Genomic DNA, 27,968 nt, shown 5'->3' with positions numbered 1-27,968 from the left:
GACGGAACATGGGGACAAGAGGGACGGTGTCAAGGATGGCCCTGGGTTTCTACTGTGGTGGAGCCATCGGAGGAGTGGAGGACAGTCCCCTTTGCTCCTTGCTCGGCTGGTGGCCACGGGAGACCTGGGGCCAAGGTCCTGGAGGCAGCAGGATACACAGGCTTGGTTGCAGAAGGGAGTGGGGGGCTGGAGCTGCACACTGACAAACCGCGAACCCTGAAAGTGGCTGGGCAGAGAGGGCTGAGGTCCAGTCCCCAGAGCCAACCACCTTGCAGACGGGTTGGACCAGGGCCGAGGGGCCCTTGAAGGAGGTTGGGGGTGGGCGCGGAGAACCCGGGGGTCGCTTCAGGTCTGCCAGGATCAAGGAGGGGCAGCCCGTGCAGGAGAGCGAGCTCTGAGATGCACCCGCTGACTTGAGTGACTCGTGGTGCCATCCTGCCGGAGCCATCTCAATGCAGGACATGGGGGCAGGAGGCTGGGCTGGGAGAAGCGTTTCAATGATGCTTGCCTCACACCCCCGGGGGCAGGACTTGGGGTGGGAGCCCCTAGAGCCCGCCGCTGCCCCATTGTTAAAATTTGGGTTCCGTGTCGGTAGTTTCCCTTCTCCTTATGAACTTTTACTTAAAATTTCATAATTGAGAGGTTGTTGTGCCATCACCCAAAGGAACACAGTAATACTCTACCAGCTCCACGTGGTGAAGACATACCGAAGCAAGGTTTATTTCAGGAAGGAGCAGCCAGGCGGAGACAGGGCAGGAGGAGGGCAGGGCTGCGTCCCACTGGTGTTGTCTGCCAGGGGCCAGCTTCCTGCTGGTTGTTTCCTCTGGGACGGCACTGGGGCGGGGGCAACTCTGTGGCTCTAGAACCAGGGCAGAGGTGGCCACTTGAAGGGGGCTCGGGGGTGGGTGGCTATGGGGCCACCCCAGGCGGCCATGGCATCCAGGTTTGCGTCCACTGGGGAGTCCTCGGTCTGAGCAACACGGACCAGCCACCTGCCCTCTGAGGTCAGAGCAGGTGCAGAGCGGGGGCTGCGCGGATGGGCCCCCTCAGAGGGCGGGGCAGACATGCTGCAGAGGCGGGGGGTCCAGTGACCCTGTGGGGCTGGGGTGACGCTGGCTGCTAGGACTCAGTGCTTCTGGCCTGACACCTCGGGGCTCTGTGAGGCTCCCCTTCATGAGAGACTGAGCAGAGAGCAAGCTGGTGGTGGCACAGATGTGCCTGTCCACTGATGTTCAGTTGCAGCTGCCTGCCATGGGCATGCTCGTCTGTGGGTCTGGATTGGGGTGTATCTGCTCCTCCCAGGGCTGTGTCTTCGGCCTTGGCCTTGGCTGAGAACAGTTCGGTGTCTCGGGGCAAGAGCACTGCCTGAAACGTAGCCCCCGTGTCGAGTGTCCACTGTGTGGGGCCAGCAGCAGGACGGGCCTCCTACCTGGGAGGTGGGGTGGGCCATCCGGTCATGTTGCTGGGCCATCTCCATGACTGCTGGCCAGGCTGGTGGGCGAGGGCCCCGTGGAACTGGCAGTCCAGTCAAGGAATGGGTCAGTTACCTGCCTGGGAAGGTAGCCATGGTCTGGGGTGGGGGTCCAGGTGGCCCTAGTTTGGGGGGGGCCACTTCCACTTCCAGCTTGGCCCGGCTTGTGAAAACAAGTCATGGAGGAGGTGGGATGAGTCAGCAGAGGTCCAAGGCCTTTCCTTCAGCTCCATGAGGGTTGAGGGAACAGCCAGTAGGAGACCCCATCCGTGAGCTTTCCGAGGACTCCCACCCGTGCCTGGTCCAGCTGACACTTGGGCCAGGTGAGCAGATGCTGCCCCAGGTGTGAAGGCCTCCCTCTGCCCAACCAAACTCCATCACTTCCAACCACATGGCACAGGGACGCGTGGAGTGTGTGGCCTCCTGGTTGCTATTGGCCATCTGTTGCTGCAGCGGGCATGTAGACACACAGCAGCTTTACACAGCACGGCGAGGTATAAAATCGGGTTTATTGCGGGAAGTGTGGAGGTAGAGGGACAGCGGGGGGCATCCAAGCTGTTACTGCCCCGCAGCCGGACGGCAGGCCGCACGGCTAGCTAGGCGGAAGAGGGGGAGCCCCCAGCCACCACAGGGTGGGGGCAAGGAGCCGCTGGCAGGGACGCGGCCCCCTTAGCAAGCTGCAGCCTTGGGTTGGTGGGGGACATCGGCCTGTTGCTCCTGGCTGTACCAGAAGACAGGAGAAGGGGATGCCTCTGCCCCTCTGTCTTCTGGGTCTCCCTCTCCTCCGGCATCAGGCAAACCTGGGCAACCCTGGGCAGTCTGCCCAGCGTGGGCTCCCATGGCCCAACACCACCTGCCCTGGGCATCGTTGACATCGCGCTTGATTTAAGTTGGAGAAGAGCAAAGGAAACTCCAACAGATGGTGTAAAAGTCCCCTGGTTTATGCCTGCTCTGCTACGGGACGGCCACACCCAGGCAGTAGGTGCCCAAGGAGCCCGGAGGCCCGCCCGGCACCTGCCCGGCAAACACCATGTGGGGCAGCTCAGCCCAAAGAGGCAGGGACTTCCCCAAACTCGCCCACCTTCATCTTGACGTGGCTGCCACGACGACTTTCTACTTTATGGAGCCCAAGTGGGACCACACCCAACAGGGAAGTCCTTGGCAAAGCTGTGGGCTCTCAGGATGGCTGGGTGTTTGCGGCTCAGCAGGCTGGGGCGGGGGGAGGTATCTTTGTGAATGGTGCTTCCTTTCTCTGAGCTTTTTGAGGCCCCCGCGGGGGTCCCCCCGCCCGCCACGTCACCCCACATCACGCACTGCTGCAGGCCACCAGCTCCCAGGGCTCTTCTCTGCCAGCAGGGAGACACCATCAAGCGTTCTTCCTGGGAGGCCTCTGGAGGAAATGTGAAGCCCGTGGATGCTTTGGAGAATGAAAGAGAGGCTTTGTCGAGCAAAATCTAACTGGGTGGGAAGTGCCAGGGTCCTGCAAGGACCTGGAGCATCCTTGACACTGGTGACATGTTAGGTTGGGTTGGTTCCTCTGCTGTCAGGCCGGAGGCTGGCCTCACTGGGACTCGTTGTCGAGCTGTGTACTTTCCACCTTCCTGATGACACAGAAGCACAGGTGTGTCATGCAAATCCAAACATGGCAGGAGATAATGAAGAAAGTTAAGGATAATAAAATAAAAAATGACCTAGCATAAATAAATGCAAAAAAAAAAAAAAAAGACAGTTAAGGATTCCTTCCTCCTACAGATCACCATCAACTAGGTCATTTTTATACACATACATCACATTGGTGCCTTGAAAACATGGGATTGGGAACTCCCTGGCAGTCCAGTGGGTAGGAGTTGGTGCTTCCCCTGCCATGGCCCAGGGTTCAATCCCTGGTTGGGGAAACTAAGATATCGCTAGCCAAGAGGCGTGGCCAAGAAAACAACAACAAAAGAGAAACCCCATGCCCTTTAACTGCACCCCCAACATTCCTCACCCTAGGCAAACTTTAATCTACTTTCCATCTCCATAGATTTGCCCATTCTGGACATTTCATAGAAATGGAATCACACAAGTTGTGGTCTTTTGTGTGTCTGGCCTCTTTCACTTCTTATGATATTTTTGAAATTCATCCGTGTTGTAGCGTGTGTCAGCAATTCATTCCTTTTTAAGGCCAAATAACATTTCATTGTTGGAGAAGGCAATGGCACCCCACTCCAGAACTCTTGCCTGGAGAATCCCAGGGACAGGGGATCCTGGTGGGCTGCCGTCTATGGGGTCACACAGAGTTGGACACAACTGAAGTGACTTAGCAGCAGCAGCAGCAACATTTCATTGTATGAATGAACTATATCTTGTTTTAAGCAGAGGGTACCTATAGTCACTGATATTCCAGAATCTCAGGAAAAAAGCAGTGCTTAGTCGCTCAGTCATGTCTGATTCTTTGCAACCCCATGGACAGAGGAGCCTGGTAGGCTACAACTATAGCCCGCCAGGCTCCTCTGTCCATGGGATTCTCCAGGCAAGAATACTGGAGGGTTGCCATGCCTTCTTCCAGGGGATCTTCCCAACCCAGGGATTGTACCCAGGTCTCCTGCATTACAGGCGGATTCTTTATTGTCTGAGCCACCAGGGAAGCCCATGAAGAAAAGCAAGTGTTCAGCAAAAATCAAATTCTTTGTACAAACAGGTAAGAGTGAGCAACTGTCATCATTTAGGGAGAATATCAGTCAAGCCCTGGAAGCATCCTGATCTGGACCCTGGAAGCTCAGGGTCAGCCTTACAAACAGGATGTTCTAAGGACAGGAGTTGGCGGCCTCCTGTGTTAAGTCTCTTCTGTATACAAGCTTGTATGATACTGACTTTCAGACGGGGAAGCAATTTTGGATTCCTGGCATAATTCCCATTTGGTCATGGTGTAGGATCCTTTTCACGTTGCTGGATTCAGTTTGCGGTATTTTGCTGAGAATTTTTGTATCTGTATTCCTAAGAGATATTGTTCTCTAGTCTTCTTTTCTTGTGATGTCTTTGCTTGGTTTTGGTGCTAGGCTACCGCCAGCCTTACAGGATGAGTTGGGATCTAGTTCCCTGACCAGGAATCAAACCAGGTCCCCTGCATTGGAACAGGAAGTCTTAACCACTAAGACCACCAGGGAAGTCTCTCGAAGTATCTTCTAATTTCCCTTGTAATTTTGAGTCACTGGATATATTTACAAATATGCTGTTTAACTTTCATGTATTTATGAGTTTCCCAAATTTTTGTTATTGACTTCTAATGTCACTCCACTGTGGTGATACAACATACTCTATGATTTCAGTCATTTTAAATTTGAAGGGTCTTGTCTGATGGCCTACATGTGGTCCATCCTGGGGAATGTCCCACGTGTGCTTAAGAATGTGAATTCTGCTGTAGGTGGTGGCCTCCATATTGCCCTGCTCCCTCGTTGTTCAGTTGCTCAGTCGTGTCCGACTCTTTGTGACCCCATGGACTGCAGCACACCAGGCCTCCCTGTCCATCACCAACTCCGGAGCTTGCTCAAACTCAAGTCCATTGAGTCAATGATGTCATCCAACCATCTCATCCTCCGTTGCCCCCTTCTCTTTCCCAGCATCAGGATCTCTTCCAATAAGTCACCTCTTTGCATCAGGCGGCCAAAGTATTGGAGTTTCAGCTCCAGCATCAGTCCTTCCAATGAGTATTCAGGGTTGATTTCCTTTAGGATTGACTGGTTTGATCTCCCTGCAGTCCAAGGGATTCTTAAGAGTCTTCTCCAGCACCACAGTTCGATAGCATCAGTTCTTTGGCACTCAGCCTTCTTTATGGTCCAACTCTTACATCTGTACATGACTACCAGAAAAACCATAGCTCTGACTACATGGACCTTTGTCAGCAAAGTGATGTCTCTGCTTTTTAATATACTCCCTCCCTCGGATCGCTTACTTTGGGGGAAAACAGCTGTCTTGTTTGAGGAAACTCGAGCAGCCCTAAGGAAAGGTCTACGTGGTGTGGGCCTCCAGCCCACAGCCCTGTGAGCGAACAGGTCATTTGGAAACACCTACTCCAGCCCCTCTCCTCAAGCTTTCAGATGGCTGAAAGCTTGACCTGCACGGACACCTTCCCTTCAATCTCACAAGAGACCCGGAGCCAGAACTATCCCAACTAGCCCCTCCTGAAATCTCAACCCACAGACCCTGGGAAAAGCAGTAAGTATTTGCTGTTCTTCGTCTTGAGGCTTTGGGGTAATCTGTGATGCAGCATTAGACAACCAATATAGTTACCCATAGCTCTGCTGGCATTCAGGAGCACACGTCTCGAGGCACAGTTGAACTTCAGGCAGAAGTTTTACCTTTTCTGAGGGAAAAACATTGAAAACATGAATTAATATTTCTTCTCTTGTTGAAGTTGCCAGAGGCAAAGGCACACCCCTTGGAACAATGACCTCAAGGCCTTAAGGATGAAGAAAACCAGGCGGAATGACTCTGACTGGGGAAGTCATTGGGAATTCTGGTTTTCTGATGCCCCAAACTAACTGCGTGCACGTGTGTTAAGTCACTTCAGTCGTGTCCAACTCTTTGCGACCCCATGGACTGTAGCCCACCAGGCTCCTCTGTCTATGGAATTCTCCAGGCAAGAATACTGGAGTGGGTTGCCATTTTCTTCTCCAGGGGATCTTCCCGACTCAGGGATTGAACTCTTGCATCTCCTGCATTGGTAGGCAAGTTCTTTACCAGATGAGCCACCAAAGAAGCCCCAAACTAAGCTATTGTAGATTGCGAATCAGGCTTCACCTTGTAACCAAAAAGATTGGAAGGCAACTAGATCTCGAAGAGGCCACACCCTTCATCCTGCCAAAGGCGAGTCATAGCACCTCCTCCTTGGTTAAGTTAAACTGGCTTTCTCATGGAAAAGAAAAATTTTAAAGCAGAAATCAAGTTTCCTTTGGTTGTTTTATACAACAGGATTCATTCCTGTATAAGATGTGGCCCTTCCTATTTCCATGAATTAATATGAGACACTTTCTAAAGACTGGTTTTACATTCTGTTTATTTGAAGCAAAACCAAGTTCAGTTCAACATGGTTAATTATTTGCAAAACTCTGTGTGTGCGTGCATGTGCTCATGCGTGTGTGCGCATACTCGTTAGTACATTCTTCTAGAACAGTCTATATTTTTTAAACAGATTTTCAAAAGATACTACCATCTGTAAAAAATGAAGACCTCTTAGTGTAAAAGAGAGGAAAGAAAATGGCAGTTAGAATGGGAATGTTTGCTTGTTAGATGTGTTTGGCTGCACTGTGTGTCTTGAGGGATCTTAGCTCCAGGGATTGAACCCAGGCAGTGAGAACGTGGAGTCCTAATGATTGGACTGCCAGGGAATTCCCAGGGAAGTTGTTTTTAATAATGGGACAGATTTAGGGACTTCCCTGGTGGTCCAACCCTGCTGAATATTCATTGGAAGGACTGATGCTGAACCCGAAGCTCCAATACTTTGGCCACCTGAGGCAAAGAGCTGACTCACTGGAAAAGACCCTGATGCTGGGAAAGATTGAAGGCAGGAGGAGAAGGGGATGACAGAGGATGAGATGGCTGGATGGCATCACCGACTCAATGGACATGAGTTTGAGTAAGGTCCAGGAGTTGGTGATGGACAGGGAGGCCTGGCATGCTGCAGTCCATGGGGTCGCAAAGAGTCAGACACAACTGAGCGACTGAACAACTGGTGGTCCAGAGGTTAAGACTGTGCTTCCAGTGCAGGGGGCGTGGGTTCAGTTCCCTAATGGGGGGATGAAGATCCCACAGGCCTCACAGCCCCACCCCCCAAAAAAAAGGGATGGGACAGACTTAGGTGTATTTCTCAATCCAGGAGAAGGAGCCAGTGGGAGGTAGGGTAGGAGACTCTAAAAAGGCAGGAAGCCCAGGGAACAAAGCTCCCCAGACGGTGTCAGCCCCCTGGGATGTCTGAACCTCGGCCTGGCAAAGAGCCTTGCCCCGGCCCTGTCTGTACCTGGGTCCTCCTGCTGGGCCAGGCTGGGGAGCTGCTCCCGCCGCCGCAGCGCCTCCAGGCCTGCCAGGTCAGGCGGGTGGCAGTGCCCTCGCATCACTGTCACCCGCGGGCCCTGGGTAATGGCGCGGCTGCGGCAGCCCTTACGAGCCTGGTCCCGGCACATCCAGTACACCTTCTCCCCGGCCGCCTTCTCCTTCCTGTAGAGGAAGGACTCGTACACCAGGAACCGGCCTCCGAGGGAAGTCCTCAGGAACTCCAGGGGCTGGGGGGTTTCTGGAAGGAACATGCCATGTGAGTGGGGCGCCTGGCCGGCCCGGAAGCAAGGCGCAGAGCTCCAGCCAGAAAAGTGGGGACCCCTGCCCCCACCCCAGCCTGCGCCGCAGGGCCCTGGGGACTGAAGCTCAGGCTGCCTTGGCCCTGTCACCTTGGGGTGTGGGCTGTCTGTCTGTCTGAGGCCCTTGGGGCTACCGAGGAAGCTGGGCCCGCCGCCGCCCAAACCCTGAGTTTTCCCGCAGGCCCCTGCTGACCCAGCTCGACCGCCACAATGGCTGGCAGGCACCCCAGGGCAGGGGCTGGACTGGAACACTCTGGAAGGCCTGGGGTTGCTCTGGACAGTGCACCAGGGGCCTCCCCGCTCTGGGGCCACCCGCCCCTCGGCCAGCTGGTGACTAGTCAAATTCTCCCTCAGGAGACGTTTTAAGACTCTGAACTGAAAGCTCATGATATGTTGGGGTTGGGGTGGCTGGAAGGGGGGGTGGGGACAGAAGGGCAGACAGAGGGTCCCCCAGGTCCGGGAGCACTTCCTGCAGCTCCCAGTATCACCCCTGCCCTTCTCCAGCCATCTGAGGGGGTCTCCCCCTGAGACCCCAGCCCCACCAGGACCAGAGCGGGAGTGTGGGGCCCCTCTCCCTGGGAGCTCACTGCCCAGGGGACAGACCCACCCAACCTGGGCCACAGGAGGACTGTCCCACCAGGCTCCCTCCAGTCCGCGCCCTGGGCTGTCCCCAGGGAGACCAGACCCAGCCCTGGCCCGCCCACCTCCCGCACCTGAGCCTTCCCTCTGGGCCGGGCTGGGGAGCTGCTCCCGCTGCCGCAGCGCCTCCAGGCCCCCCAGGTCAGGCGGGTGGCAGTGTCTGCGCATCACCATGACCCGCGGGCCCTGGGTGATGGCGCGGCTGCGGCAGCCCATGCGGGCCTGGTCCCGGCACGTCCAGTACACCTTCTCCCCGGCCGCCTTCTCCCGCCGGTAGAGGAAGGACTCGTACACCAGGAAGCTGCCCCCCAGAGGGGTCCTCAGGAACTCGGGGCCTCCTGGGGAGAGATGGGATGGCGTCAGGGTAGGGAGGCAGGGAGGGTGGGCTGCTGTTCCCAGGTGTTGAGAGGGGGACCCAGGAGGTTCTGATTCGAGAACTCCCCGCCGTCGAGACACGGGGACCATTCAGCGGGAGGGGTTGGGGGTTCTGTCAGGAGCGGGAGTGGCAGCCGTCAGTGGGGCCGGTGCGTGGCCGGAGGGGAGGTATGGGACGGGGGGCACGTTTCTGCTCTCCCTGCACTCGATGAAAACAGAACAAAAAAGCACAGGACATGAACCGGAGATGCAAGGAGGGGAGGGGAGGAGCGGGCAGAGATGCTGACGCAGGTTAGAGGCTGGGCAGAGGGGCACCTGGTCACAGAGCTGGCAAAGCAAAGGCTCGCCCAGTCTGAGGGGGGCAGAACAGGCAGAGTCCAGCAGCTGAGCCCAGGGCAGGCTGCAAACAGCAGACTGGCAAGGGCTGTGTGCCTGAAGGGCAATGAGACAGGTGCCCGTCTTGGAGAGGAAGAGTGGGGCGTGGGGAGAGGAGAAGGAAGTCTGCGGCCCACCCTGTTTCCCTGCCTGAGTCCCTGGAACCGGCAGCCAGGCTGGACGCTTAGGTCTGGGGTCTGTCGCATCACCAGGTTGGCGCCCACATACAGAGCGTGTGGGTCTCACCTTCAACCTGGCAGACAGCCAAGGACCACTGGACACATGATCAAAGATTCTCACATCTTCCACAATCAAAAAGTCAAGATTCTTATACCAAGTATCTCATATGAGACCATGCAAAGCAATTTAACGTGGATACAACAATCATTCCTAGGAATTCCCTGGAGGTCCAGTGCTTAGGACTCCTCACTTTCACTCGGGGGCAGGGGTCAATTCCTGGTCGGGAAACTAAGATCCTGCAAGCTGTGTAGCATGCCCCCCCCGCCAAAAAAAATCATTCCCCTTCAATTTGTGCTGCTTTATACAACTATGTGATCAACAGAAAATGGAAGTGAATGGCATATACCTGCTTGGAAAATTTCACCTGTTGACAAAAATAAATGAATAAATAAAAAGAAAGAGAGACAAGCTTTACCCTAAAAGGCAGAGACCAGAAAAACCCACAGAGAAAAGGCACTTAGAGACAAGTGCCGCTGCCAGGGGCTGAGTGGGGGTGGGGTGGGCTTTGTGCTCTGGAAGGATGGGTCAAAAAGGAGCTCAAGTATGAGAGCGAAAATTAGAAAGCAAATTGAAGGACTGGAAAGCAAAATCAAAGAAGTGTGTGAAAAACGGAGAGTTGAACATCATGGAACATGAGGAAATTTCTATGAGTGAAGGACACGAGTTTCTGGCTTGAAAGGCCCCGAGTGCCCCCAGCACAGCAACGCACTCCAGGGGCAGAGACACGACCTTACACCTTCAAGCAAAGACCCCTCCACATGCGTAGGATCAGTCCCGAGCACAGAGACCAGACGGCCACTGAGAAGGAGCCACAAACAGCCTGGTCCCACTCGGCCGGGACGGTTTACGGAACAAAAGTACAGCAGCTGCGTTGAGAGGAGGGGGCAGCGCGCGGGGAACTGCTGGGCACCCCCATCTCTGGTCGGAGGTCAACAGGCAACAAGGGGATACAAGACCAGCTGACACGGTGGGAGGAGGCAGGCTTCAGAGAAGAGGCAAAGAACAAAGGAGCTGAGCGGTTACTCAGGATGGGAGCTGGGGGTGAGGCTGGCAAGGGGTGAGACCATCCTCAGGTACACAGAAGTTACAAGGAAATGGGACAAAAAGAGAGTCGGGAACAAAAAAGAAGGAGTCAGAAGTCTCGAGTTAGAGAATTTTAGGGCCAGCCAGGCTCTGAAGGTGACTCAAAAGAGTCTGGGACTGGGAACCCCGGAGGAGAGGCAAGTGGAGTCATGGACGGACCTGAGCGGAGAACCCCAGTGAGCAGAAGGCTGGGCCAGGGTCGCTCTTGGCGAGACGTTAATATGTGAGTTACTGCGGCCTCGCGAGGGTCAGACACAGGCCCTGTGGGGCCGTCGAAGGTGGGAGGAGGGCCCGGGACCCTCACTGCCCAGCCCTGAGGGACGATGGCAGGTGCTGGGGGAGAGCGAAGCAATCACAGGACTGTGTCACCTTCAGCCGTCAATGCTTGTTACTGGGCACAGTGTCAGCCACTGCCCACCCCCCACCCCGCCCTGGAAAAATGAGAAACTGCCCTGTGCAATCAGCTTCCTCTATAAATCCTATTGTAGTCTTCCCTTATAGTTCAGCTGGAAAAGAATCTGCCTACAATGCAGAAGACCCAGGTTCAATTCCCGGATTGGGAAGATCCCCTGGAGAAGGAAATGGCAGAAGGAAATGGCAATCCACTCCGGTATTCTTGCCTGGAGAATCCCATGGACAGAGGAAGCTGGCAGGCTACAGTCCATAGGGTTGCAAGAGTCAGACAAGACTTGGTGAGTAAACCACCACCACCACCATAAATCCTATACATGTGAAACAAGAAAGGAAAAGACGAGAAGGAGTAAAGGGGGCCCGGGTTGATCTGGTGTGCAGAGGTTCCAGGCTGGTCTGGGAAGGAGGGAGAGGAAGGGGATGAGGTGAGGTGGGGGCACCGGAGGGGAGGACAGGGAGGGGAGGAGCCAGGAGGGAGCTGCAACCTTCCAGATGTTTCCAGTAAGGACAGAAGGATGTTTGCTGGAGGTCAAGAGGGCACGGCGGGCAGTCTGGGTCTCCCGCCTGTCCACCGAGGCTGCCTCCACCCCCTACTCCATCTGTCTGACCAACCTGTGCTTCCTCGCTGGGCTGTGCCGGGGCGTTTCTCCCGCTGCCGCAGCGCCTCCAGGCCCCCCAGGTCAGGCGGGTGGCAGTGCCCTCGCATCACCGTCACCCGCCGGCCCTGGGTGATGGCGCGGCTGCGGCAGCCCATGCGGGCCTGGTCCCGGCATGTCCAGTACACCTTCTCCCCGGCCGCCTTCTCCCGCCGGTAGAGGAAGGACTCGTACACCAGGAAGCTGCCCCCCAGAGGGGTCCTCAGGAACTCGGGGCCTCCTGGGGAGAGATGGGAGCGTGGGTAGGTGGGGGGACCCTGGGACAGAAGCTGGTGTCACCCCCTCCCGCCTCCTGGAACCTCGGGGAGCAAGATTGGAGGGAGGTCCGGTCCAGCAGGTGTGGGCTCACCCGGGTCCTCGTCCTTGTCCTCCTCGCCCTGGGGCTCGGCCGGGAGCTCCTCGTCGTTGGCCATCAGGCGCTTCCTGGGCCGGGGCCTGGTGAGAGTCAGGGGCCCGGGCCCTCTGCGGTAGAGCAGGCTGTCCACGCCTTGGAGCGGCTTGTCCTCTGGGCCCCCGGGGCCGCCCGGCTGGGCCCGCAGCGCCGCCATGGCCCGCTCCTGCTGCCGCCGGGCCTTCAGGCCTTCCAGGTCGGGCGCGTGGCAATGGCCCCGCATCACTGTCACCCGCCGGCCCTGGGTGATGGCACGGCTGCGGCAGCCGTGCTGCGTGTGGTCGCGGCACGTCCAGTACACCTTGTCCCCCACGGCTTTCTCCCGCTTGTACAGGAAGGACTGGTGCACCAGGAAGCTGCCCCCATAGCAGGTCCGCAGGAACTCCAGGGGAGGGGGCCCTCCTGGAGGAGGAAGCGGGTAGAGGCGGGGCTGGGTGGGCACCCGCTGCCGGGGCTCCAGGTGTGCCCCCGCGGACCGCCTGCCCAGGGAGCCAAAGGGACCATGCCCCTCTCCTGATGGCCAGTGGGGGGAGGGTCTCGGGATGGAGGAGGGGAGGCCTGAGCCGGCTCTGACGTGTTACTCCCAGGCATACTTCTGCGTAGGGTTTGTTTGAAAATTGGATCTAGTATTTGAGTAACACAGGCACACTCCGTAAAATAAAATGGGACCAGAAGACACACCTGAGAGACACACACCCTGCCCCCAGCCCCTTAAATCCCTGAACTCTTCAATCCTTTCCAGGTTAGGAGGCCCACGGCTTCAGGGACCAAGCCCACCTCCCAGTGACTGCTAATAAAACCTCTGCAAAAACAACACGCAAGCCAACAAACAGACGAAGAATAAAACCTCTGCAAAGACTCCATCTAGCAGTGACTCAGCGACAACACACACTGGACTAGGGCTGGCATTTCCCACCCATCAGTACCCAGTCCCCTTACAGCGAGGCCATCGCCTATATTGTGAACCTGCAGAACTTCATCAAGCCTGCCCAGGCGCGTGAGGTGGGGCCGGACCTTGAACCCGGGCCACGAAGCTCACATCTCCCACCAGGCCCACCTCCCCAAACTTCAAAGGTTGCCAGCACTCCGTGGGGCCCACAAACCTCAGGTTTGTGCCTCAGGAAGCTCCAGGAGGACCTGGGCCGCCTGGCCCATAAGCACTGCTTCTACCCCCACGGGCTTAATGATTACTGGGACGCCTTTATATTTTTAAAATCGTTTTTTGACTTTGAGCATGTTAAGAAGCCACAGAGGACCCAGGTGTGTCTTTGGGCAGAGGAAAGGGGAGTGGTTCCCGCCTGCTCAAGGGTAAGGCCAGGGTGGGGGGTACTCACTGCTCCCCAGCGTCGAGCGTTTCTTCGGGGGCAATCTCAGCAGCGCCAGGGCTCGGAGCCCCTCGTCCTCCTCGGGGACCAGGTAGCTCAGCATCGGGCCTGGGGTCGGATCTGGCTCCACGGGGCACAGCCACGGGCCCGCCCCCTCCAGGGGCTCCTCCACCAGGCTGCTGGGGCCCTGGGAACCCGCCAAGCCCTCGGGTAGGGCCGGGCCGAGCCTCTTCTGTCTCTGGCGCCGGGCTGCCAGGCCCTCCTCGTCGGGCGGGTGGCAGTGGCCCCGCATGATTGTGGCCCGCGGGCCGCGGGTGATGGCCCGGCCCCGACAGCCCAGCTCAGTGTGCTCGCGGCACTTCCAGTACACCTTGTCCCCCACGGCCTTCTCCTGCTTGTACAGGAAGGACTCCAGCACCAGCAGGCGGCCCCCAAATGGGGTCCTCAGGAACTCCAGGGGCTGGGTGACTGCAGAAGACAAGATAGGGGGCAGGTGAGCTGACCCGGAGCAAGGCCTGCAGTCAGGGCCACGGACAGGAATACAGGGACTGGGGCGCCCAGGGACGCTTTCCTGCCCTCGTCGAACCAGCCTGGGATAAGGTCAGGGAGGCCCTGCTCAGAGCAGGGAAGGGATGGCCAAGGTCACCCTGCTGGAAAAACCCAAGTCTGAGCACAGGGGGCCACAAAGGTGGCCAGCTGGGGGCAGCTGGCTTGGAACTCACCAATGTTTGGCTTGCTGGGTTTCAGTGCCTGGGTCTGGGGCCTTGGCTGGACCACCCCACACTGTTCCTCTACTGGCAGGATCTGGGGAGTCCCGGCCAGGGTGTCAGGGTCAGCCATCTCCAGGGTGAGGACACAGTGCACTTCTTCGGGCTGGGTGTCCATTCCATCCCCACTCTCAGTGGAGGCCGCCAGGAGGACCAGTTCAGAGAACTCCATTGGCTTCGTGGGGGCTTCGAGGACGACATCTGTGCCCGGCTCAGGGGGCTCAGGGGAGGGCTCCTGGCCGGCCTTCACACTCTCGCCCTCCTGCTCGCTGGGCTCGGGCAGGGGCATTCTGGGACAGGCAGCTGGGCCCCCAGGCCACGCTCAGGTCTCAGTAGGATTTGTCTTCCACCTCCCTGCAAGGAACCTGGTGGTCCAGGGGCTCTGTCCTAGGGGAGGAGGCAAAATCCCATCAGCGGGGACATCCCTGGCAGTCCAGTGGTTAAGACCCTGCACTTCTAATGCAGGAGTCATAGGTTCGATCCCTGGTTGGGGAACTAAGATCTCACATGGGAAAAAAATATCCCATCAGTGGAGGGGCCCTTGGGCCAGGGTTCAGGAGGAATCTGGGCTGGAGGTCAGGGCAGGTGGGGCTACCCTGTGCCCCCCACGCCCACCCCCACCTTGGGGAAGGACCTGAATGGAGCTGGAGAACCCGGGCCAGCATGTCTGCTGTCTTGGCAGCCTTGGGACCATCACCTCTCCCAGCCAAACCTCACTCCCCATCTGTAAAATGTGCCAGAAACAGGGCTCTGCAGGGGCTGCTGGCGTGACCAAGGTACTGACAGCTGAGTTACTAGGAATCCAGGCCCACAGGTGCTGAGCTTGGGGTGAAGTGCTTCCACGGGTTTGTCCCATTTCACCTTCACTCCACGTTGTGGAAATTGATCATTCTCATCGACCCAGGTTACAGATGAGAACACGGAGGCACACGGCCAGGGAGCAGAGCTGGGGGTCTGGTTGAGGGGGTCCAGGGCCCGCCCTGCACTGCACCTGGGCTACCTGCTCCAGGATAACGGGAGCCGGGCTTCCTGAACAACGGGCCTCGGGGAAAAGCACTTGGGGGATGGGAGCTCAGGTCACTGACCCTCCCAGAAGGCCTGCTGCCCTTCACCCCAACACTCTGTCTGTGTCACCAGGAGCGGGGGCTGGGCCCGCAGGGCACTCTGCAGGCCCCAGAGGGGAGCCTGGCCCTGGGAGGCGGGACTCTGGACTCACAAATAGATCCAGTCCCCATCCCAGGCCAGAGGCCCAGGCCCCCCAGGGCTAGGGGATGCCAGGGGCCCACGAGGGCAGCGACTTCTGTCTGAGCTGGTGCTGGCGCTGCCCCTGCTGAGTGGGGACAGGGCTGTGGAGGTGTCCAGAGGAGACGTGGTCACTGAGGGCTCCCTGGCTGCTGGACTGGAGAGCAGAAAGGATGGCTGACAGGGGCAGGGCTGGCCTGGAGACCCGGGCCCTGGGGCATCGGTGTGGGGGCATCAGTGATTGCTTTGTCTTCTTGGTGGACTGGGTGGGATGCATGTCAGGGCCTTTCCCACCTCTCGGTGACAGCCCAGAATCGGACCTCAACCTTCCGGCTTCCCCGTCTGCGAGCTGTCACCCCGGGTCCCCCATTCCTGCCGCGTGGCGTTTCCTGGTCTGGGGCCCACATGCAGCTCCCCAAGGTCTATCAGACCACGCGCGGCGCTCCTGGGTCCTCGTGGTGGCAGAGCCAAGGCTACCGAGGGCAGCAGCAAAGCCCTGTTTTGACGGGCGCGGCGGCCCTGGGGACCCGGGGGCACGTGTGATGTCAGAGACGGGACAGCGGCGGCGCCTCCGCGCCCGCGGCCGCTCAGGCGGAAAAAGCTTCCGCGAGCAGCCCCGCCCCCCTCGCTGATTGGCCCCGGCGCACGTCCGTCCGCCGGGAGCCCGCCTCCGGGGCTTGAGCGCTGGAGGTTGAGGGGCTCAGGAACGCGTTGTCGACCCCGCGTCCTTCCCACGACGCGGCGAAAGGCCGTAGGGAGCCGGTCCTCCCTTCCACAGGCCGTTCAGACAGCTCAAGCCGCCAAAACGTTGCGGTCACTGCCCTCCCAGCACGCACATTCCTGTGAGACCCTGCGCTCGGTCCGCAGTGGAGGCAAGGACCCCGACCTCAGTCTCATGCGATCAGAGGCCAAAGCCTTCCGACATAGAACCCCCACATTCCGGTGGAACTGCACCCAGAGTCATGGGCACCCCGAGGCAGTGTAATTCTCTCAACTGAAGCTTCTGTTTACAAAGCTTAAAATACACCCACTCCAGTATTCTTGCCTGGAGAATCCCCATGGACAAAAGGAACCTGGCAGGCTGCAGGCCTTGGGGTCGCAAAGAGTGGGACATGACTGAGCGACTAAGCACTGTGCATGTACCTCAAAGGATATGGAACAAATTCCAGTGCAACAAAAGACCTCGAAGTGTGGCTGACCACAGGCTGTGGAAAGACTTGGGTCCTTGCAACGGGCTTCAATTTAGATTTGATTGAGGGTTCCCATTCTCAGCCACTAAAGGGCCTTAAAGTGTAGACTGTTTAATGACCACAAATCCTCTCATAAAGTATGCAGGTCCCTCTGCAATGTGGTCTTGAATCTGAACTGGTCTCCAGCCCAGACTGGTCACTTGCTGTAGCCAATAGAGCATGGCAGAAGCTTGCTGTGGGGGGTCACCCTCTGAGACAGGGGCCCTGAGACTGCCAGAGAAGGAAGCTATATGAGGGGCCACACACAGGGGAGGGAGGCACTGCCAGGCCTGGAGGGAGACCATTTCCACTGTCAAGTTCAGTGACCCTCCAGCTGTGTGTAACCACAAGAGCGAGCCAGGGGAAAGTGGCCCAGGCACTCCATGGGACCCTGATCAATAATAGACTATGGTTAGTTTAAGCAAGTAAGATCAGGGCTCATTTGTTATGCAGCAGTAACTGATATTCTTGGCAAGCAACTGAACATAGTCAGTTTTGACTTTTTGATAGATGGGATAATACTAATGGATGTGGAATATCCAATATCAAAGTGCTTTTGAACTCCTGAACTCTAAGGGCCATCCAACACCAATTTTAAATCCCTCAGATGCTCACATTTGAAAGACTGGTAACTCGGTGAGAGGAACAAAATATTAAGTATAAAGGATATCAAATGAGAATTGTGCATTTTAAGAATCTGTAACATGAAATAAGCCAAACACAAAAGGACAAATACTCTATGATTCCACTTACATGATGTAGCTAGTCAAATTCATAGAGACAGAAAGTCCAATAGTAGTTGACAGGGACTGGTGGGGAGGAGGAATGGGGACTTAGTGTTTAATGGAGACCGTTTTGGTCATCCCCGGTAAAGAACCCGCCTGCAGTGCAGGAGACATGGGAGAGGAGATATGGGTTCGACAACCCACTCCAGCATTCTTGCCCAGAGAATCCCATGGACAGAGGAACCTGGTGGGCCATGTCACAGTCAGACACGACTGCGCGTGCACTCATGGGGACCGTTTCAGTTTGGGAAGATGAAAAATTTCTGGAGATGGATGGTGGTGATGATTGAACAACAATGTGAATGTACTTAATGCCACTGAACTGTCACTTAAAAGTGGTTAAAGTAGTAAATTTTTGTTATGTTTATTTTACCACACATGCAAATAAAATTATTTTTTAAAACCCCACAACTATAGCAAACTATACATAGTAATGCTCCATCTATCATACTGATGAATGAGGTTCCCCCCACAATGCACATTTCTGATGAAAGTTATTCCTCCATGATTCTGAATTTTACAATTTCTCTTTCACAGTTCATACACTGAGGATGAATGCTTCTTAAGCTCTAATGACTCATCACTGTCTGGATAAAGAGAGCATACAAATTTTATCTTGATTTGGAGAACAAAGTGTCCAATCCAGTTCCCTTGGTACCCCCACACCAGGGCCCTTTCTCCATCTGAACGATCTGCTTTCCCTAGTCCCCAAACCTCTGCCTCCTCTGGGTCTCTGCATTTAGAGTTTTCAGGACTAAGCTTCTCATTGTTGTTGTTCAGTCGTGTCCGACTCTTTGCGACCCCGTGGACTGCAGCACGCCAGGCTTCTCTATCCTTCATCATCTCCCAGATTTTGCCCAAACTCATGTCCTTTGAGTTAAAGATGCCTAAGCTTCTTATGTCTCCTACATCCTAAAACAAAAGCTCACAAAACCCCTCCCTCCCTCAACAGTTAGACTTTTTGGAACAGTCCACACCCCTCCCTTCTCCGCCAGGCCACCTAGCACCTGCCCCCCGACTCTTCAGACCACCATCTTCCTCTTTGGCCTGCGTGCAGGATCAGCACCTGCTGGATTAATCCACAATCCATGCTTCTCTCCAAAACACCTGGTCTGGCCTGTATGTGGTCTATCCATGCAATGGAATTTATTCAGCCTTAAAAATGAATGAGGGCTTCCCTGTGGCTCAGTGGTGAAAAAAAAAAAAAAAAAAAAAATCCACCTGCCAAGCAGGAGACAGTTTCAGTCCCTGGGTCGGGAAGATCCCCTGGAGAAGGAAATGGCAACCCACTTTGCCTGGAAAATCCCATGGACAGAGGAGCTTCATGGGCTAGAGTCCATGGGGTCACAGAAGAGTCAGACACGACAGAGCAACTATACAACAAAGCAAAAGGAATGAAGTTCTGATACCTGTTACCATGTGTATGAACCTTGAAGACAGTATGCTCAGTGAAAGATCCCAGACACTAAAGTCAGCATGTGGCATGAACCCATTTACATGAGATGTCTACTAGGGACGGAAATCAGACTTGTGGTTGATGGGGGTTGGACAGGAATGAGGGGGAGATTCAGGAGTGATGCTAAGGGTTTCTTCTTGGGGGAATGAAAATGTTATAAAGTGGACTGTGAATACACTAAAAACAGTGAATTCTACACTTTAGATGGGGGAATTGTATGCTATGTGAACCATATCTCAATAAAGTTGTTTTAAAAAAATCCTTATAGAGAATTCCCTGGACCAGGACTCAGTGCTTTCACAGTCGTGGGCTTAGGTTCAGTCCCTGGTCTGGAAACTAAGAGCCTGAAAGCCAAGCAGGATAAAAAACAGTCTTCACCATAAACAGGCTTCTCACTCTTGGGCTTGATTTCTTCACAAAAGTGGGCATGAACTGTATATTAAGATATTTTGTAAGTTGTTAATGTCATATTGTAAAAACTTTACTGAAAACACTTTTAAATGTTGAGAACGTAACGCTGATAAATTATCCTCAGTTCTGCCACTCAAATGCACTTGTTTCTATTCTTGTATTAGTGTCTTTAATATACATTTAACTTTCTGTTGCACATACATGTGTTCAACATGTTTGCTATTTTATTCCTCTTTATAGAGTGGGAGGCCCCCACCTGCAGACCAGATGGATCCCTCGTAAAGGGCCAAAGTATTACGTTGTGTAACCAGGCCCCAACAGGAACACAAATCCAAGTCCTCAGCGCAATACCACAATAGAGCCACAAGAGGGTGATGTTGCTCCTTGAAAGTACAGCATCCTTGGTAGAATTAGATGTACCACAGGGGGCGCCAGTGATAAAGAACCCACCTGCCAATGCAGGAGACAGACATTAAGAGATACCGGTTAAATTCCTGGGTGGGGAAGACCCCCTGGAGACGGGCATGGCAACCCACTCCAGTGTTCTTGCCTAGAGAATCCCATGGACAGAGGAGCCTGGCGGGCTACAGTCCATGGCGTCGAAAAGGGTCAGACGCAACTGAAGGGACTTAGCGCGCACAGTTTATGGAACTAGAATTTGGGAGTTTTTCCACATTGGACAAATAATTCAGGAAGACTTCCAAAAAAAAAGTTTGTATTTACAAAATATATTAGGTTGAAAGCAAAATCCAGTGAACAAATTCAGCAAAGATTACAATTTCTAAGCTAAGTTGTTGTTATTGTTTTAAAAAAGACCAAAATACTCCTTGGATGGTGACACTGCCTCTAGACCTCAATACACTTCATTTCTTCTGGCTCATCTCAAGTCTGGTCACATTTGTTATTTATTGACTGATTTATGTATCTGTGACTTAAAAAAAAAAACCCTATCACTGGGAGGAAATACCTCATAACGTTAAAACTAGTAAGAAAAGCGATTAATTTTTTTCCATTAAATTTCTTCTGTTTTCTCAACATTGTTTACAATGTGCGTGAGCTCTTTACAGTGGGGAAATATCTCACACTTTAAAGATAAGCTGCACCTCCTTGCTTGATAATTGTTTTCTTTAACTCCATATCTCTGAGGAAAAGCAGGGATTCCATTCCTCTGCAAGATGTGTCACAAAAGAAGATAAAGAGGAATACAGATCATGGGGCAGAGAAACAAGTGAAAAATCAAGAATCCTGTGGTCTCCGCTGTGGGCCTTGCAGAGCCTCAAAGACTTCCCCCAAGACATGTATTAACCACAAAGGGAGAGAGAATGACTTGACAGTGGAGAAATCGCGCAGACACAGCCTTTAAGGGCTCCAGGCCAGCTTCACCGGGAACAAGACACACCAGCACCACGACCTCCTTGACGAGACGCACTGAGGAGGGCACAGCGTCATCTCTGGGGATGTTCCTGCCCCGAATGAGCACCCCCAGACAAGTCGGTTGGAGGGACATTCTAAATGACTGACCAGGACGCGTCACAGTGTCAAGGTCATCACGGAGAAAGAAAGACTGAGGACCTGGCAGTGGAGGAGACGAAGGAGACACAAGGACAAGATGCAAAATGGGATTTGGGAACAGGCAAAGGACATTAGGGGCCAAGCTGGTGAAATGTGCATAAGGCCAAGAGTTCAGGTTAATGGTACAGGACCAGTGTGGATTTCCGGACTTGATCACCGCATGTTTGGTAAGATCTTGACATTCAGGGAGACTGGGTGATGAGCACAGGGGGATTCTTTCTTTCTTTCTTTCTTTTTTTTTTTGCAGTTGTTTTTTAAGAGTCTAATATTAACTCAAAATAAAAGGATTTTGAAAACCCAAGTTTCAAACCTATAGACACAGTGAAAGTTGACAGAGAAAATAAGTGAGCCATAGGCCTTCTGGGTGGAAGCAGGAAGAGAGAAGCGAGTGGGGTGGAGGAGAGGAAGGGATACCAAGGGGACACTCCAACCCAGAGCCATGAGGCTGGTCCTCGAGCTGGGACCTGAGCCAAGAACAAACATCCTATGACATCATGGGTACCCCAAGTGCAGGGACCCATCGATCTCTCTGCACCATTGCCCCCTCTGCTTCTGGGGAAACTGAGGCTCGGGCCTGAAGCAAGTGGCTCAGGACCACATGGGTAGTGACTACATGGGTAGTGACAGCCAGGCCTTCAGAGCTGCACTGATTGGCCCTACATACCATCTGTTTTATGGTTTAGTACTGTGGCTTGCAGAAGGGAATGGCAACCCACTCCAATATTTTTGCCTGGCTATAATCCATGGGGTCACAGAGAGTCAGACACGACTGAGCATCTAACACAGTGTGGCTTCCAGCTGATCTGGCCACCAGGAGCCACCGTGGGGGACTGAGGGTGGCATGGGGAGCAAGGAGCTTCAGGGAGAAGCGACCTGCCTGGCGTGGCTGCCCCAGCAGCCGCTGTCTGCTCAGTGCCCCCACCCCCAGCTGCTGCGCCAGTGCTAAGCCATTTCCGGTTTAGCTTCTCAGCTTTCACCAGCAGGGAGAGCGATGCAACTCCCAGTGAAACCTTACAGTAATTTCTGTTTTCCCAGGTGGGTTCCGACCACATGTGCTTCAGGAATCTGAAGGACTGTGGTTACAATGCCTCACAGTTGCCAAATGCCAATTGAGGTGCCTGGGGCTAGGCGAGGGCTCTGCATAGGTTATTGCATTTTATCTCCCAAATAGCTGCCTCCATTAGGCCTGCTGTTCTTTCATTCATTGGTGGCTCAGGCAGGAAAGAATCTGCCTGCAGTGTGGTAGACCTGGGTTGGGAGTGATCCCCTGGAGAAGGGAACAGCTACCCACTCCAGGATTCTCGCCTGGAGAATCCCATGGACAGAGGAGCCTGGTGGGGTCCATGGGGGTCACAGAGTCAGACATGACTTCGACTTTCACTTTCACTTTCTTTCACTCACAGAGGAGGAAACTGAGGCTCAATTTTAGGTTTCTGTGACCCGGGGAGCTGTGCCGCTAAAGGACAGCCAGTGTGCGAACCTCCTGTGTCTGTTTCAGAGCTTATACTCCTAAAATAAGTTTAAAATGGTTCTTTTAAAGTTGAGGATTCTAACCCATAGGTATCAACAGGTATCGACAACGGAGTAGGGTTAAGGCCGGTGGTTCTCAGTCAGGGTGGTCTGCCCCCCAGGTGACATGTGGCAAGGTCAGGAGACATTTCTAGCTGTCACAAATAGGGTGCAGGACAGGCTCCTGGCCTCTGTGGGTGGGGGCCGAGGATGCAGCTCAGATCTCGGGGAGCCCCCACCACCCCCAGGAGGAAGGATCTGGTCTAAAACAGCAGCAAGGTTGAGGCTGAGAAAGCCTGCTGAAGAGCACTGTTTAAAAAAACAGCACAGAAAGGGTGCATCCATATAGTGAGGTTAAGTTCAGTTTTCACGAAGCTTTTATTTCAATTATTTGTGTATGTAATTCTGGTCTCCGTAAGAATTACTTGGGGTGTTTGATACTTTTATTTTTAAATTTACTTTTTATTGGAGCACTTGATAAAAATGCAGATGCTTGGGGCTGGAAATTCCTGGAGCTCTGCCTGTTTACTTCCCCACCAGCCAATTAGAAGAAAGTCACGCACCCTGCAGCCTCCACACCAAATTTTGCCTATAGAAACTTTCCCCTGAAAGTCGTCGAGAGGTTGAGGATGGTTTCTGACCATGAGCCACCCATTCTCCTTGCTTGGCCCTGCAATAAACCTTTCACTGCTTAAAAAAAAAAAAAAAAAAAAAATTCAGATGCCTAGATTTCCCACCCAAAATTATGAGGGTGAGTCTACAGTCAAATTCAAGAATCTGGATTTTTAACAAGTACCCCTTGAGACTCTGGTCCTGGTGGATCACGGACTCGGCTTTGTGAAACACTGGACTAGATGCCCTTGAGGTTCAGTGCCCGGAAGATCCATGGCCACCCTGAGAAGGATTTGACATTTCATTTGTGCAGGGCATCACGTGAAGTGTTTCTCACACGTTATTTCATCTGTCACAACATACAGGTTCCTTCATTGGTGTGTTAAACAGAATCGTTAATGTTTGTTTATTTTTACATCGATGGGAGAGTCATGATTGCATCTCGTTAAAATGATCCTTTAATAACAATCTAACAGGTCTCAGACACCTTAAGGTATTTTGGGGACCTCGAGAAGAGTGGAATTTGCCCAAATTTTTAAGTAGTACAGATGAAATCTGGGGGAGAAAGCTTGTTGGGGATGGCTTCAGTACCTTGAGATAACATATACCAGACTTTTAAAAGTCCAAACTGAGGTTCCTTACAGAGACTTCCAGCAAAGCAAACTCAAGAAAGCCTACAAGGTGAATTAGCAATCGTGCCACACCTGTGTAAATGATCAGACCTCCCACCCCATCTGACAGGACCACCCTCATTTCATGCAAAAAAGATCTTTCATTGAAATTATGAGGCTGTAGGGGAAAATTGTGCATCAGTGGAAAATTGGGCTTTGTCTGGAGCACAGCCTTTCAGGTTATACCATTCTAGCCTCTTGTTGCCTTTGAGTTGCTTTTATAACTCTGCACAGGTAGCAGAACAAGGCAAAATAGTTCTAGCTTTCTCACCATGTAAATTAATACAGATAAGTAAGCAGTTTCTCCAGGTTTGCCTCTATGTACGCATTCATGTCAATACTCCTGACCTACAGTCTTCTAGAATCTTCTTTGGATTCCCTTGCAAACTGGTTATAAGATCTTACGGGTTCCTGGATTAATGGGTTAAGCAAAAGCTTGAATACGCATTCATTTTATATCTGCATGAAAGAGTTTTATTTCCTCCGTTTTGGTCTTAAGCCTCTGCTTTTCAAATCTCCCTGGTCATTGGTATTATAATCTGGGGGCTCTAGTCTGCAATTTTATTTACTTGTTTTTTTAAATTTATGTTACAATTTTGTTTGGCTGTGCCAGGATTTAGTTGTGGCCCTCGGGATCTTCAGTCTTCATTGCGGCATGCGGGATCTTTAGCTGCAGTACGTGGGGTCTAGTTCCCTGACCAGAGGTCGAACCTGGGCCCCTGCACTGGAAGTGCACATCTTAGCCAATGGACCACCAGAGAAGTCCCCAATCAGCAATTTTAAAAATCACATAGGAAATAACTAACCTGCATTGCATGTAATAAAAGTAAGCATTATTTTATGAAACTTCTATTTGCATTACATTTGTATATTTGTTCTAGGTGGATTTAAATTGTTTTCTTTTTTTGTATGACCACTGTTTGGAGGTAAATACTTGGGCCCTAATGTGTTTGTTTTATAATATTTTATTTTCACTCAGTAAAGAGTGACTGGAGTATTTTTAAGTCAGGCAGATGTGAATGGTAAGTGCGAGAACCTCACAGTTCACGGTTAATCGCTCTCTGATGCTCTTTTCCTCTGCAGCCAAATGGAGTACAGAGCAAATTTGAGTGCAATACTCAGCTTGCCTGCTCTGGTAAACCCAACACCCAAGAGACACATAATATTACATGCAAACTGTTTTCAAACACCAGTGGGTCCAAGCTCTAAGATCCCTGCTCAGCTGCTGATGGAGTAGCAAGAGAATTACCTTCATAGACAAGTGAGAACCACCTTCACGGTCCGCCAACAGCTATCGTCAGCGCTGGCTTGCTGGGTGGGAGACCAGGGGCAAATCCCATCACTTCTCTGGACTAATTTCACCTGGAAACAGGAAAAGTGGTGAATGAGATATTGTACGTGAAATTCTTCCATAAACTGTGAGTCATCACATAAGAGAAGGGGGTGACAGAGGATGAGACAGTTGGATGGCACCACTGACTCAATGGACATAAGTTTGAGCAAACTCAAGGAGATGGTGAAGGACAGGAAGCCTGGCATGCTGCACTCTTTGGAGGTCACAAAGAGTCGGACATGACTGAATGAACAACAAACATCACATACGAACAGGGAGTACATTGTCCAGGCCCAGGAGGGGATCCGAATGATTGATAGAAAGGGGAGGTGCAAAGGCCCTGACATTTGAAAAAGGTCCTGGATGATTCTAAAAGCTGCCCGCCCCCCGCTAGGACGTGCACACTGATTGGCTCACGGGCCCTCCTATGATCTGTACGTGGTCTCCAAGTGTGCACACGGGCATTAATGCTGGGAGAGGCGAAGGTGGCAGTGATCCCCCCAAAGATTAAGGATTCTGTTCCGAAGCAGGGCTTCTCAACCTCAGCATCGCTGACCTTTTGCACCAGATAATTCTTTGTCATGGGGGCTATCCTGTGGAATGAAGGATGTTCAGCAGCATCCCCGGCCTCTGCCTACAAGTTGCCACTGTGTGCTCAGTCGTACCCGACTCTTTGAGACCCCATGGACTGTAGCCCACCAGGCTCCTCCGTCCATGGAATTTGCAAGCGAGAATACTGGAGTGGTTTGCCATTTCCTCCTCCAGGGGATCTTCCCAGCCCAGGGATCAAATGCGAATCTCTTGAGTCTCCTGCATTGGCAGGCAGGTTCTTTACCACCAACGCCACCTGGAAGATGCCAGTCGCATTCCTCGAATCCTGACAACCCAGGTTTGCTGAATGTCCCCGGAGGACCGCTGCTCCAAAGCAGTTTATAGGCAGAGGGGACAGAAAGGGAGATTCCAGCTAATGGGACTCCCAGCCCCAAATCTCCTAACCCCCGTAGATCACAACCGTGGCGATTTCCATGCTTCCTTTATCAGGCCTGACTCGTCCTCACATCCCTGGACACCGGGTCATACCATCTTCCACGTCCTCCAACCCCACATCACCTTGGGGCTTCCTCTCCCACCACCTCCTTTTTTAAAAAAAATATTTCTGCATGCGTCTGGAGGGGCCGGGTCTTGGTTGCAGTGTGCGGGCTCTCTGGTCATCATCCCAGCACTGGTGATCTTCTCCTTGCCGCGTGTGGACTTTCAGTTGGTGGGGGGGTCTAGTTCCCTGGGCATGCATGCTCAGTCATGCCCAACTCTTTCGTGACCTCACGGACTGTAGCCTGCCATGCTACTCTGTCCACGGGATTTCCCAGGCAAGAATACTGGAGTGGGTTGCCATTTCCTTCTGCAGGGGATCATCCTGACCCAGGGATGGAGCCTGAGACTCCTGCATCAGCAGGCAGATTCTTTCACCACCTAGCTCCCTGACCAGGGATCAAACCTGGGCCTCCTGCATTGGAAGCACAGAGTCTTAGCCTCTGGATTACCAGGGAAATTCTGCCTCCTTTTTTTTTTTTTAAATTTGGCTGCAGGGACCCGAGGGTCTGGGTCTGGGAACTCAGTTGTGGCATGCAGGATCTAGTTCCCTGACCAGAGATTGAAGCCAGGCCCCCTGTACTGGGAGCAGAGTCTTAGCCATTCGGCCAACAGGGAAGTCCCTCCACCATCTCCTCAACTGCTTTTCTGCCCAGCATCCTGATTCTCCCTACGAAGTACTGACTTCCTAAAGCTCAGCTCGAATCATTTCCTTCTCCAATGACAGTGGTGTCCATCTCCGTTATAAACCCTCCACAATCTAGGCTCCAGTTTCCCCAAGTCCATCTAGGAGCTTTTGGGAGAGGAACAAGGTAAAACTGCCTGAACTGAACTAAGTCCTAGAAATGATTTTGGCCTGGAAAAGCATTAAAGTCAGAATAATAAAAAATATACCCTTTCTTTGGAACTGAAGTTTACACGTGATTGATTATCTGTTACTGGAGTTCAGCATCCTCCAAACACAAGGGGTAATGGAAGCAAAAGAGTGTGTGTGTGTATGCGTGTGTGTGTGTGTGCGCGCGTATGTGTGCTCAGTCGTGTCAGGCTCTTTTGGACCCCTGTGGTGGTTAAAGCAAGGGCTTCAAACTGGTCAGACTCATTAGGTGCTGAAATCAGTTTAATGGGTTAGCAATAGTCTGTTTTTTTTTTTTTAATGGAAAGAAGAAAATAGACTAGAACAAGATAGAATTAGAAAGCACGTAGAGTAGATCTGGCTGCGTCATGTGAGGTTGGGGTAAGAATCTCCCTTTAAACTTCTCTCTCAGTAATAGGCATCTACAGGCATGTCAGATATATTTCTCACTATAGGTTGAGTCTAAAAAGTTTGAAAGCACCAACAGGCAATCTATATATTCAGCAATGGAAGCAGGTGTAACAACAGCAAAAAGTGCAAGGTCACTGGACCTCTGGAGCTGCAAAGTCAGGATGGGGCTGGGGTGGATGCCAGGGCGGGGGCAGTACTGGGTGGGGCGGACACGATCAAGGAAGGGCAAGCCCATGTGGGGCTTCCTGACTTGGGGTGTCGGGGCTCAGTCCCGGGGGTCGGGTGGGTTGCGGGGGAGGAGGAGAAAGGAGGCTGCGAATCGCAGGTGAAGGACAAGGAGGCGGCCTGATCGAGGGACGTAGAGTCCGAGGACACCCCACTCCCCAGCATCAGCAGCCCTGGGGACCCCCGGGAGAGCCCGGCTGGGGGCGCAACCACGCCGAGGGACCCGAGACCCTCCCCGATCCGCGGGGGCCCGTCCTCACCGGGCACCGGCCGGGCGGTGACAACAGCGGGGCCCTCCCTCTCCGGAGACCGAGCCGCGCGGCGGGTCCTCTGGCCTCGGGCCGCTGCAGCCACAGGCGTCGACCTCGCGGCCCAGGCCCCTCCGGCCACCGCAACCCGGGTGTCCACCCCCGCCCCCACCTGCCCTCTCGGGAGCGAGCCCCGTGTCGCGCGCTCCGCCCCGCTGGCCGTAGGGAGCGCGCGCCGCCCCGCTGGAGAGCCAGTCTCT

General features: G+C 53.6%; 1 protein-coding gene across 4 annotated transcripts; it reads right to left on the bottom strand.

The window, feature by feature from the left end:
- Window positions 1–696: 696 nt before the first annotated feature.
- On the bottom strand, window positions 697–27,968 carry FLYWCH1 (FLYWCH-type zinc finger 1). 4 transcript variants are annotated; one of them, XM_005224633.5, is made up of 10 exons: window positions 27,721–27,968; window positions 24,799–24,911; window positions 14,018–14,449; window positions 13,305–13,763; window positions 11,929–12,372; window positions 11,536–11,799; window positions 8,514–8,777; window positions 7,467–7,739; window positions 5,741–5,813; window positions 697–3,162 (listed from the first exon to the last, which is right to left on the bottom strand). In XM_005224633.5, the coding sequence occupies exons 3-10, from the start codon at window positions 14,349–14,351 to the stop codon at window positions 3,033–3,035; spliced, it is 2,241 nt and encodes a 746-aa protein (XP_005224690.2). In that variant the 5' UTR covers window positions 14,352–14,449; window positions 24,799–24,911; window positions 27,721–27,968; the 3' UTR covers window positions 697–3,032. The 4 variants fall into 4 exon arrangements, with proteins under 4 accessions (XP_005224690.2, XP_002697979.2, XP_059737505.1 ...); XM_002697933.6 differs by having other exon boundaries at window positions 697–3,072; XM_059881523.1 differs by lacking the exon at window positions 697–3,162 and adding an exon at window positions 3,225–5,309.

This window comes from Bos taurus, chromosome 25 (genome assembly GCF_002263795.3).
Source record: "Bos taurus isolate L1 Dominette 01449 registration number 42190680 breed Hereford chromosome 25, ARS-UCD2.0, whole genome shotgun sequence".
Taxonomy (NCBI): domain Eukaryota; kingdom Metazoa; phylum Chordata; class Mammalia; order Artiodactyla; family Bovidae; genus Bos; species Bos taurus.
The sequence above is the reverse complement of the archived record's forward strand: the minus strand, read 5'-3'. Positions and strand labels throughout refer to the sequence as shown.